The sequence below is a fragment of the Nestor notabilis genome, unplaced genomic scaffold (genome assembly GCF_000696875.1).
Source record: "Nestor notabilis isolate BGI_N333 unplaced genomic scaffold, ASM69687v1 scaffold10563, whole genome shotgun sequence".
In the NCBI taxonomy this organism is placed as follows: Eukaryota; Metazoa; Chordata; class Aves; order Psittaciformes; family Psittacidae; genus Nestor; species Nestor notabilis.
In genome coordinates this window covers 4,080-17,463 of record NW_009923286.1, presented here as the reverse complement: position 1 = coordinate 17,463, position 13,384 = coordinate 4,080, and the positions used below count along the sequence as shown (strand labels likewise).

At 36.1% G+C, this 13,384-nt stretch overlaps 1 protein-coding gene across 1 annotated transcript; it reads right to left on the bottom strand.

The window, feature by feature from the left end:
• Positions 1-647: 647 nt before the first annotated feature.
• Positions 648-12,869, bottom strand: CALB1 (calbindin 1, 28kDa; the record flags this gene model as incomplete). The annotated part of the gene is made up of 9 exons (XM_010012065.1): positions 648-1,714; positions 2,132-2,203; positions 2,333-2,386; positions 2,474-2,513; positions 2,608-2,663; positions 4,715-4,792; positions 7,798-7,854; positions 7,943-8,026; positions 12,795-12,869. Coding segments are annotated over 9 exons (630 nt in total), but the record flags the coding sequence as incomplete, so codon positions are not given.
• Between the last annotated feature and the right edge of the window lie 515 nt (positions 12,870-13,384).

The following is a 13,384-nucleotide window of genomic DNA, read 5'->3' as shown; positions in this document are numbered from 1 at the left end:
GGCCATTTCTGAAACAGTATTTAGTTGCCTGAGTTCACCTGAGGAATTCAAGGGTTTATTAAGGTGGGAGTTCAGTGACTGTAATCTTGGAGGACCCGAGCCTCATCGTTTGAGACACATTTCAGATCAAATGCATTTGCTTCTGCTTGTTAAATAAGACACGAGATGTACCTAAGAAGTTGTAGACAGCTAATCTGCTAACCTGGAATTGCTTCTGAAACAATTGTACATGGATACAACATAGATTTATTGGCTTTAACAGACAGCCCAGTTTCCTTTCTACTGCAGTACACACTGAAAGCAAAGGCCTGGAGATTCGTGGAGTTGTCTGGCATACAACTTGTGTAAAGTAAAACATGTGCCAGACCAAAAAAATGAAGGTTCAAGAAGAAAGGGCTGTTTCCATAGTAAATTTCCCATTTAAAAAATACCTCTCTAGCATAATAAAAAGCAGAGCCCACCATATAAACTAAATTGCTAAATTGGTATAAAGTCTTTTGCTTTGTTGAGTTTTAGATTTTAATACTATTATTACAGATTAGTAATTCAGTGTAAGATCCAAGGAGGCACATTGCTTTTTTAAATTGTTTTGTCCTTTAAATGTTACAGAAAAAAGAATCCAGGAGATAGACAAACTAGACACCAACAATCTTAGGATATTAAATTTAATTAGAGATTACACAGAATATGATGTAAAAACAGCAATTTACTAGAATTATAACCTGCAAAATGTGAAAATAGTTTAGAAAATGGATTGTCATATTCTCTGACACAGCAATAGTCATGAAAGGTACACTTATAATATCATATGTTAATCTGTGTATTAACTATACTACCTGTCATTTAGCCAGGATTCCAAGACAGATTAAAGGCATTTATTTCTGAAGTGCCTATGTTTAAATTCAGTAAGATTAAACAGCTAGATTGAAAACACTATATTTTTGTCAACAACTACTACGTGGAGATCTATCCCAGATAAATGCTTTGTCTATATGCTATGAGTTCGTAATGAGACGAGTAATTGGAAAACTGCAGAGAGCACAGACCTGTAAGTGGGTGGTTTGACAACGATTTCTTTAGTGCCTTGTTAAATTTTGGAAATCAGACATGCCAACGTCTCTTTTCTGTTTCAGACCTAGATCATATTTAATATGAATTCATATTTTGCATTAAAAAAAAAATCCATTTAGTTGTAGTGGGGAAAGATATCTGAGACCTTTTTGTTATGTAGTTCAACAAGAAATGTTGCAAGTGTCAAAGGATATGATGACCACAGCAATGTCAGCAGGTTTAATTTGTTTTCCAGCCATGTTTATGAAAGGAAAAAACTGAACAAAAACAAAAAACAAATCCAACCCTGACATATTTTAGTTTCTTTTTGAATATACAGACTGGCCCAAACATAGACATTCTCTTTATCAATCTTATTGTTACAAAAACTGTACATTACAAACAGTATAGAAACAAACTGAAAGGAATGTGCCACACATCCTGGCTAATTTTCTATATGCAGTTTAAAAATACAGCCTACTCCCTTATAGTGCACAGTTATTGTGTAGATAGAGTACATCACTAGTTAAGTGGACATGATAGAAGAGTTCTAGTTTTCCTCAGCACAGAGAATAAGAGCCAGTTCTGCTCGGTAAAGCTTTCCTCCATCAGACAAGGCCATGATGCTTTTCTTGTATGTTGCAAGGTTGTTAATGTCTAATTCCTATTTAAAGAACAGATAATGCTTTATAATCCTGTTACCAGCATGAACAAGACCAGCATGAACAATGCTGGTAACTGGTAGAAAATGAGAAAACAAAAGGGTATTTTCAGCCTGTCCAGCAGTAATACATTGCAAATGTTGTTCATGTATTTGTATGTTATCCATATTATAGCCATATGTTAGATTGCTAATAGCTGAGTGTCTCAGAAGCAAGCGTTGACAGTGTTGCTATACAATCACAATTCCACTAATTCAGGATTTATACTGCTATGACTTCTGCCAAGATTTTTAGTCGTGCTTTGACTTCAGGAATTATGACTTAGCATTTCTATATTTATCTTAATAGGGTGGATTAAAGTGTCCTTAAAATCTAAATTAAATCTAATCTCTAAGGGAAAAAAAGCCCTTCAGGATTACCTTTTTATTCTTTTCACAGAGATCCTTCAGTAGTGCGTCAAGTTCATTTTCATCTATATAGCCATTGCCATCCTGAAAATTAACATTAATTTTATTAAATATTTCTTCTTCATTTCAGAGGTTATGGTTAGCTTTCCACAAATTCAGAAAATAAGTGCCTTCAAACTATGCGACTAATAAAAAGTTTTTTTAAAGACTTACTTGATCGTACATCTCAAAGGCTTTATTGAATTCTTTTGCACACATTTTGACACCCTGTATGCCAAAAGGAAAGCAAATGAATTAATGACACCAGTTATGTGTGATGGTAACAGGTTACCTTGAGAATGAGAATACTCATACCTGAAATTTAATAAGAAAATTTTCCTGTACAGGGAGTAGTCTTTGGAGAGAAAAAAACAAAGGTCAAAATATTTAACTGCTTCCATAACAACAATGGTACATGGCATTTGTTGTGAAATGGAAAGAAGACATACCTGGCCAGTTCAGTAAGCTCCAACTTTCCATCATTGTTTGCATCAAACATCCTGAGCTGAAAGAATGTACAGTTTTACATTACTAACCAAAATAAATCAACACAATAAAGAAAACGCTTCTTGGAAAACTTAAATTCAATGAAATTTAGCCTTTATTTCATGCTGAAATGGTAGCTCCGAGTTTTAATCTGTCACATTTGCTGTGTAATACATTTATTTAAAATATTAAGTAATTTTAGTAATTAATTCTACTACAAAAGCCTGATAAGAATCTGGATGAACAATTCTGATTAACCAACTGTAAGGTAAGTCTTAACCTGCCTACACTGATGAATGTCCCATATGAGAAATGCACATGTAGTTATTTATAAATGAGAGGAGTGTTGACATGATAACATTTTACTTTTGAATTCATGTCATGATTTGATAATAGCTTCATTATTCTCTATTCATAAAGGTGAAACAACAGGTGGGTAAAGTTCAATTGAATCCAAGGCATTCAATTCCTTAGACAGAAAATAATAGACTTTTCATTCAACTGGCTGCTAGATCTAAATATTTAAGTAAAGATAATGTTCTGTTTCTGTGATACATTTCAAGAAAAGTGTGAGCAGATGCTGTAGATTATAACATTTTGATAATGGTATGAAAATGGGATATTAAAACTCTCCAAATAACTATAATTAAATTATAGGAATGAATATATTATTGTAATTTGACAAAATAAGTGAATACTATTTCTAATGATTTTAATAACCCTATTGTATTAAAGTGTTTTCCTTTGAGGCCTTGAAATGATGAGCTCCTGCTGCTTGAGAGGCACAGCTTATATTCATTATTAGAAGTAGATGGAGATACTGCACCTGCGTGGGACGTCCTCTCTAGTTTTTATGTCTATATAGCTCCATTTTTCTACTTTCAAGTATTATTTTGTCTTTGCTGTATAAAAGAGTCATAAAAGCAGCAAACCATACAAAACATTTTTAGACATTGTACTGAAAACACCACCACCCACACTTCATCCCATCACTTTCAATCACAGTAATTTTAGATGTAATTTTTAGATAAGAGGAAAAGCGACATCCTGTACTGAGATAAGTGTATATCCTTTTAAAGATAGAATTAATGCCATGAAAAAAAAGACCTAATTTCACTTGGTTAATGCACAATAAATGGCAAAGGAGAACAGAAAAGAGACCAATTCTATATACATTTATTTCTACATAACACCCTGGTTCCTTTTAACACTTCCTTTCCTTGTATAAAAGCATCTGTCTTTCATGCATTTCCTGTGAAAGGAGATTTGCATTTGGGGGAGGTAAGCAGTGGCAGCTGTGAAGTAAACATATTTTGGATTTTGATGGGTTGTTAGTGGCTGGCTGTGCCTGCTTGCAGCTGCTCAGGACTGTATGTTTTCTATTAGTTTTCTATTCTAGTTTCTGAGGAGATTATGAGATAGCTGGAGAGGGACTTTTTATAACAGAAAGTAGCAACAGGACAGGGGGAATAGCTTTAAACTGAAATAGGGTAAATTTAGGTTAGATATTAGAAAGAAGTTCTTCACTGTGAGGGTGCTGAGGCGCTGGCACAGGTTGCCTGGAGAAGTTGTGGCTGCCCTGTCCCTGACAGTGTTCAAGGCCAGGGTAGATGGGGCTTTCAGCAACCTGGTCTAGTGGAAGGTGTCCCTGCCCGTGGCAGGGGGTTGGAACTGGATGATCTTAAGGTCCCTTCCAACCCAAACCATTCTGTGATTCTGACAGGTACAATTTTTCTTCAGTTTTACAACTAGTGGCTCAGGGAAGCAGAACAGGGGGAAGTACTATAGAACGGAGTAGTATCAAATAAATAATAAGAAAATTAAAAAATCCTGAGGTTTTTTTTTTTTTTTTTAATTTTGTTTTTAAGCAGCACTGAAAACTGCCCATCAAAGCTCTGTAGCTGCAGAAGTACTTGTGCTGGATGCCACAGTTGTCTCTGTTGCAATCACATAATTAGCCTGATTAGGACCTGGTGGAGCTTCAAATTGTCTGGAGCTTTCCAGTGACTAAAGATAAACAGAATTTGGATCAATCCAGTCTTGATGAAATATGCCTGTAAAGAATCTTACCATTATTTCTGTGTACTCTGTTAGCTTTGAGTCTTCGATCTGCTTATTCGCTTTCTGTAATAAATCTTTCAAGAAGCTCTGTTGAAATAAATAGAAGAGTAATAGGTGAATTTTTAACTACAGTATAAAATGCTTGATTTGCTAACTTCAGATTAAAGTAATGGAAAATACTATTTTACTCCCACTTTACTATTTACTGCTGAAGTTCCAAATAAGTATGAAAAGAAGTAGTAATTAACAGCTAAGAATATAACAGTTTCTTTTGATCAATTCAAGTATATTGCAGTTTCATTCGGAAAAAGTGACTCATAAAACATTCTGCGTTGTATGCCATTTGTTGTATTGTGAATTTGGAAAAAATAGTTTGTCTTTCAAGTATATTGCTTCCTAATCAGTTCTATCAGTAAACTAAACTAATTAACCTTGGGTCTCCTTGAAGACTTGCATGCCTAATCCCTTCTTGCAACATAGGAACAATTTTACAGAAAAGATCAATGATTAATCAAGTTTTCTCCTTGCCTATGGCAGTACCTGATGCTAGATGTGAACGTTAACCTATGTTGCCTCTTCCTACCTTGTATTTTAAATATATGCAGCCAGTTCATTGCATTTTTTGAATGAGAGTTTGACATAGTAACACATGACTTGAAACAGCAGTCATTTTTACTTTGAAAAATAAGGTTGTTTCCACCCATTCAGTGGTTTAAATTCTGGTACCAGATTTGTGGCATTAAAAAAGAAAGATATCAATTTATTTAACAAGGACATTTCAAGACCTGAGAATGCCTGTCAATGTGCAATGAAGTACCCAATTACTGTCATCAGCTGGAGTGTCATTATCTTTGTGGAATTTTGGACCACATTGCAAGATAGAAAATGGGGTAGCTCATAAGAAAATCTATTTGTGCATAGATGACATTCTTGAACTTGAATGCAACCATATCAATAGTCTTATGACTATACCCACTATAGTTCTTGCTGTCTGGCCCCCTCTGTGCTGGGGGGCCTTCCTGGTAGCTTGCATATGAAGAACATGACTGAAATGTTGTAAATGGGTGTTATGGGGATATGTTTAATCTTGCGTGCTTTGATGGAAAATAGAACTGGAAAGGACATTGAAAAGCTATCCAGTCCATCTCCATGTCTCAAGGAAGGATCATCTGTGCCTAAACTTCCTGACTTCCTATTACCAAACCTATCCTAAATAGAGGCAGTGATGGAGAGTCTGCCTCCCCCTTAGACAGGGTATTCTGCTGCTGTTACTATTGTTAGAAAGTTTTCCTGATTTCCAGCCTAAATTTCTCTTACAAAGTTGTAAGTGGGTGTACTCCTCACATAGCAAATATTTAAAATGTTTGGGCTCATCAAGAAATACTGATCTAAAAATAAAACTGGACATTACATCTTTCAACATGTTAAAATGGGCTGTTTCTTTGAGGCAGACAAATTCTTGCAGGACAAGAGAGATGGGACCACTAGGAATCCAGTTAAAATGCTTTCATTCTTCAGCTGGTCCTCAATCAGCCCCGCATTTTTAAGTCTATTTTAAATAACAGCAAATGGCAACAGTCCTTAAAGCACTGTGTAACAGCTGGAGAGCTCTCAAGTGCTGCATGGCCTCCTCCTGATTTAGATACTATGACCTGCTGTGACCAGCCAGCAGAAGAATGGGCTTGTCTGCTTGAGGGTTACCTTAAGCTAGAATCCTTGACAAACGCCACACAGATAACAGACTCAAAGAGGAAGGGAAAAGAAAAAAAGATATGAACTGTCTGATGTGGATTCCTCTTCTGAACAAAAGAGCTGTGAGGATTTCAGACAGTTTGATCTCCCGGTGTTTTAATTAATAAAGCTTATGTAGTTCTTCAGAATACCACATATGGGCAAATTAGTCCAAATCAGATGGATAAACACTGCTAGGTCTTTCTCTTGCTATGAATTGTTTTGGTTCTTGTGAATTAAATTCAGAAACCACTACAGTAATGTATCAAAACAATTGAACTGTGGAAAATGGCACCTTTCTACTCAGAGGTTGCTGTATATGAGCATCTCTCCTATGAGGAAAAGCTGAGAAAGCTGAGACTGTTCAGCATGGAGAAGAGGAAGCTCAGGGGGACATCCTCAACATATATAAATACTTCAAGGGAGGGTGCAAGGAGGACAGAGCCAGTCTGGGGACCAGTGACAGGACTGAAGGCAATGGGCACCAACTGAAACACGGTTGAAATGTATGGAAAAACTTATTCACTGTGAGTGTGGCTGAGCACTGGCACAGGTTGCTCAGAAAGGTTGTGGACTCTCCATCCTTGGAGATATTCAAAAGCCATCTGAACATGGTCCTGGGTAACTGGCTCTAGGCGGCCCAGCTTGAGTAGGGGGCTTGGTCCAGATGACCTCAAGGTCCCTTCCAGCCACTCTGTGATTCTGTGACTGTGGTTCAGCATCTACAAATTACTGTTAGTTTTATAACTAGGGAGGTAGATCACTCTAGTTTTAAGGTTTGTTAACTCTGCAATGCTGAGATGGCTAATGGAATAATCTCAATTCTGCTCTTATTTGTGCATGTTAAAGCTCATACCAAAATCTCCCAAAATTAACCAAGCAGGGGCAACACAATTCCGTTTGTGTTAGCCTGACAGTATTATAGTGTAAACCGTAAGGCTACGTGATACTTGAGAGGGCATGATCTCTCCAGCAGCAGCGTGATTAATGCCAGTGATGCCCTTAGGAAAAAAACCCCACAAAACAGCCCTTCTCCCTAATATACCAAAAAAAGAACAATACAACTTTCTTAGAGGTCTATCTTGCTTTCTCAATCTTTCTTACTTGTAAGCTACCTGCTACCCTGAGTCACTTGAGACAAACATCGATCTGAATTAAAGCATGTTTTAAAAAACATTGATCAGATTAGAATTCCCCTTTAAATAATTTACTGGCAATAAAAAAACCAGCTAATTATATTGCCTTTTAGTTGTGTTTGAAATGCAAAAGCATGCACAGGTGGGTATCTGAAGAAACAGATAGCACAGGCTGTAATCCAATGCCTATTCTCATGTTGTGCATACTCATAGATATCAGTTTACCTTAAGTTCCTCAGAATCAATGAAGCCACTGTGGTCGCTGTCATATTTTCTCCATGTCTGCAATCAGAAAGTGAATGCTTTAATGATATATTTATGGCAAGTCGGTCTTGGATGATTTTACAAAAGGTAACTTTTCATACTGTACCTGCATGAAGTCTTCACTTGACTTTAGCTGCTGGCATCTGAAGAACAACAGGAAATTCTCTTCCGTTGGTAATATCTGAGCAAGCTATAATAGAATTTAAGAAAGATTAAATTTTGATTCTTCATTAGGCAGCTGAGCCTATGAAAGAGCATGAAACTTTCTTAAAGAGTATGAAATTTTTTGTACTCATATTGCCTTATTGTAGCCCCATAGGAAGCTTTACCCTGCTTGCCAGAATGTTTGGAAGATGCTTCTAAAAGGCTTCTGGCTTGCAGCTTTGCCATATTCATAAGGTCAAATAGAAATGAGGTCTGAGAAGAGAATGAGACAGCACATACTAAAGGGGTACCTGGGGAAAGAGGGAAAAAAATACACGCACGCAGAGTTAGGACCTGTGATGAAAAGCTTGGAATTGGCACGAAGGGAAAGCATGACACAAGGATGCTTAGAGGATAAGAGCGAAGGTCCAAGAATTCAGAAAGTAAGGAAAATAGACTACTCACAGATACTGAGGAAGAGGAAGAAGAGAGAGGAAAGCCGACATGAAGAACACGTGTAAGGTAAACAGAAAAATGTATGGAAAAGCCAGGAGAGAAAAAAAGTAAGTGGGCAGTGTATGGGGATGGCAACCGGTAATCATTTGTCAGGCACAGAGATGTGTTCAAGAAGAGCTATAAATACCAGAAAGAAATCAAAAGGGCTTTTAGCCCTTCAAAATCAGGGTTGGTTCTTCCAATGCCTCTGCTCTACAAAAGGCTTTTTTAAAATCAGACATTATTGTACTGATTATTGAAAATGTTCATTTACTATATAACTCAACTTTGGCAGGGGACAAATGTAGAAGATGGAGAGTATGCTGTATAATTTAATGTAAAATCATGATTTGTTTTTAACAAAAGCTCAATATCTTTTTCTATTCTCAAAATGTATGAAATGTGTTTTGATTAAAGAAAACTTTTTAGTTGAAGAATAGACCAGCTGTGCTTACTAGGAAGAGAAAATGGAGAAAAAAGATTTCTTAGCTGCATTCTTTCATGAAAAATGACATCTGCAGACTTTCTGGAGCCCCATATTAAAATTTTGATTCAAATTTTTGTTTTTCTGCATTCATTTCACACCCTCAGATCCCTCATTCTATCTATTTCCGTGATATTGCCTACTTGCTCTGGCTTTTTTATTGGGGTCCAGTGGCACGGTAGGTGAGTTCAGGTCTCCCTCTCACCCTACAGGTATAGCAAGGTTATGGAGACAGATCTCTTTTTTTCTCTAAAATTATCCTTGCAAGGAATCAGTTATACTGATTCCAGTATATATTACTGATATGTGTGGCTACGACTGAAAAGACAAATGAGAGCACTCTCTTACAGACATGGTACATCTGAAGACAGACTGTCAGACCCATCAGAGTGTTCTGAGGGCCTTCACTAAATGGCTGAACACCAAACCCAATCAACTGGATATGCTTTTTGTCAGCAACTCCATTATCAATAGCTTATACACATATGAGTAAGTATATTCCAACCCTAACCATTCTATGATTCTATGTTCATATGTATGCAACAGCTAAATGTGTGTAACTTAGTACAGATTCATGGAAAAATGTATTTCTCCCATGACATGAAAGCTTTGGTTTTTAGAGTACATCCCTACTCAACACCAAACATTTTTGATGGAAGAAGTGATTATGATAATATGCAGAGTTTGGGGGAAGGGACTGATTATGATAATGGGAAAGGGTTTACATGCATGGTAATGATACGTTAGGTGTCATTTGTGAGATCTCTAGCTAACTGGTAAATTTTGCAAAGGGCGCTGTAAAATAGTACAAAGTGCAAGGGTAAATGTAAAATGGTAACTTTCCAAAAAATCATTAGCAGTTTACTAGCAGTACCAAACTGTATTTAAGGTACAGAATATATTACCTCTGGGAGAAAATTACCTTATTCTAAGCTATACTTCTGACCCTTTGGAAGTCTCAGGGGAAAGCACAAGCTTTCAAGTTACAAAGATGCAGTAGCTCAATATCCAACATCAGCTCAGGCTTCTGCCAAAAATTAAAATGTCTTTCATGTTTTCTTTCTTTTGTACCCTTTAGAATAATGGAAACAATATAGCTAAAGGAAAGTCCAGTTCTCCAAGCTCATTCATCAAATAGCATTAAATTGCCTTTTGTGGAAAACTGTTACGAAGGGATGAGGACATCGTGTGGAAACTGGCTCAACTTTCCAGTCCCAGTTATACCACCTCAGAAAGGAAAGATAGAAACCTGGTACTATTTCTAGTGATGACTTCTCTGTGAGGATAATCACAGGGGGACTTTGAGAGTGTTTGAATACAAGTGAAGACTGCTGCATGTTTGTGTATGGCAGCAATAGCGGTTTGGTGATCGCTTCTGAGAGCTCTGCTTTTTTTACGGGGAAAAATACTCTTAGTTCTTACAACGCTATCAGAACTGTTTTCTGGAAATCATTCTTAAAGTAAATTCTGTTGATATTTAACTCTATTTAAAATTCCTTTCATCTAATACATTGAGTTTGCCTTTTAAAATCCTATAATAGAGAATGGGAGTACAAAGAATATTTTAGGCTAATAAGTAGTTATTTTTACAGCAGCAGTAAGCTTCAAATAATTTGAATGTGGAATTACTGCAGTCCTGAGTTTTGAAATCTTGGGTTTAACATCTAAATTTTAGTGAAAGCTTTGGTCTGAATGAGTACAGAAGGTGAATTACACAATGACAAGCAAGTGGTCAGGTCAGACTCTGCCTTTAGCTGGAAGGCACTGGATAAAAGCTAGCAAGCTAACTGCAGTGTGCTTGCAAAGAGAGAATCAACACTTATCTGAACTGAAAATCTACTCTTTCCTCTGTGAAGCCAACTAGGCCCCCTCTTTATCTCAGTCAACAGACTTTTCCTGAAAAATCATTATTTGCTAGACATCTTCCTTCAGATGCTGGGGTATTCATTATGATGGCTGAGAGTCTCATCTGCTTTACTTTTTTTTTTTTTTTTAACAAAATTCATGCACTTTTTCATAAAAACTATTTGATATACTACGTAAATGAGAGCAATCTGGAATTACTGGACATTTTTATTTGTAAGGAAAGAGAATAAAGTCCAAACACCAACTTTAACATCATACTGCTCTGCATGTACAACAAATTTTGTCTGAGTCCCATCAGCACTTTCCAAATCAAGCTTCATGCTGATGTAAGTGAAATAAAATATAGCTATTGGGTTAGGAAACTGCTATATTAAGGGAGAAAGTCCCTTCAGTCACTAAACTGAGTACTGTCAGTATTCAGTGGTGTCCGTGATGCTGATCATCCTTGGCACTTCGCTGGGGGTGGTGAGCACCATGCCATATCAGCCTTACTGGATTTGCTCACCTTTAGCCCTTAGGTCAACAGCAGTATCAGAAATAGAATTTGAAAGGTAAAGCTTTTAGTTACCTTTCCTAAGCAAAAAAATGCAATCTTTTTCAGGCACTGTCTATGCATTCTTCTTGCATCCAATGCTTGTATTACACATATTCAAAAATACTAAATTAAATAGGATTCTTGAATACTAAATCCATAAGCATTTTTTAGTCCAAACCCAAGCAACTTGTTATTCAAATAAACACTAGTTATTTTTAGATGTAGAACTATTTGATCAATCCTAAGTATTGTCACAAAAATGCATTTTTAAAAATAAAGTATAACTGCAAGTGAAACAAACTCTTCGTATTTCCATAGCAGTTTAATTGTAATTATATGTGCATTTAAACAAATATATGCAGTTCAGACACACAGTAGAGAGAAAAGATGCCCTGAAAGGATCTATTATGTCAGCAGTGATAACTTCCTATTGACTTTTACAGATTTTATTCAGTCCTCTGTTTTAAAATTAGCTACTGACCCCAAGTTGGTCACTGTAGAAATTCTGCAGACTGGCTTGTTTCCAGCTGTTTCTTAATTAGCTCTCCAGGTCAGATTTCTTATTAGCAGAAAAAAATATAATACCACTTAATAATAAAACTGCAGTCTCACTGCACTCAGTGACATAAATGAGTTGTAGATTTAGGCTTGAAAAAGTGACTTCTCAAGCTGTAACCCAGCAAACTGTCCTTTTGACTTGTACCGCTGAAGAGTGTGATCAAGAGAAAATACAATGGTCCCCCCCATCCTAGCAAGGTGTCTAAGTTTTACAGTTGTTGAGCAGCTGTGTGTGCAGAAGGCGTTGGTTATCTTTGTCCTCTGTAGAAAGCGGGAGTAAGGAATAGGGGAATTTTCTGCCTCAAGTTCTGTTCAAGAAAGGAATTTATAAGAGATCCTGATCTTTTACAAGATGGATCACAACTACTATTCAAATTTCGTTTACACTTAACATGATTAATGTGCTCTCTTACCATATATGGATTATTTTTTTTAGTATAGACTACATACAGTGATGGCCCAATTGCATTCACTTGTGTGTTATCCTTACTACAGGAGTGGTGACAGAGCGTTAGTTCAAAATCATAGGTAGAAATAAACCATATTACCTTTCACAATTTAAATTTCTAAAACAGACCTCCAATTTCCTTTGCAGGAAAACTAAATTGCCGTTGATGCTTAATTGTACTGAATGAAGTGTGCAAAGTTAAATGAAGTGTAATGAAATATCTGGAGAGGGCTAGGGAATACCTTACCTTTTGTTAAGGAAAAAGTTTCATTAGTGAAAAAAATACTAAAGACCTTAAGGCAGAGGAAGAAATTTTCTGTGTAACTAAAAATCCAAAATATTTACATATTATACTCACATCGTTCTGTGCTAAATGTATTTCCTACAAGTAAACATGTCAGTCTTTTGTTATAAAGTAACTGTCTTACCTCAACTATTCCTATTTTTCCGTCAGTAGCCTTCCCATATTGGTCCACAAAAGCTTTCATTTCGGGTGTTAAATCCTAAAAATTTACAATGAGAGAATAATTACTTTAAGATACAAATAAACATATGTAAACTTACTTGAATATTCGATTCGTTTCCAAATAGTATGCTCATTTAATGAAGTACTCACACTTTTTGCAGCCAGATTCTTCAAATTTAAATGAAATTTAGCAATTTTTAATCATGCATAATGTCATTGTGATAGATTTTACTTCCTAAGGAATTATATTATAGTCAGTGTGAATGATTGGCATCTAAATACTTAGAACTCCTCTTTTAGTTTACAGTATGAAAAGATTATAAAGATAGATGTGATGGAAATGTGTATAACAGCTCCTTTGTTTAAGAGGATGACAGTGAAGTTCATAGCCAATTATTAGTCAATTTTCTCAGTTTTCATTTTTAAATTAGTAACTCGAAGGCAGTGCAAAATCTTTCAAAATAAGGAACATTTCAGTATAATGTATCTGAACACCAAAATAGCCTTCCCACATCTTTGAGTGGATTTTTCCTGAACAATTGATGCTATTTT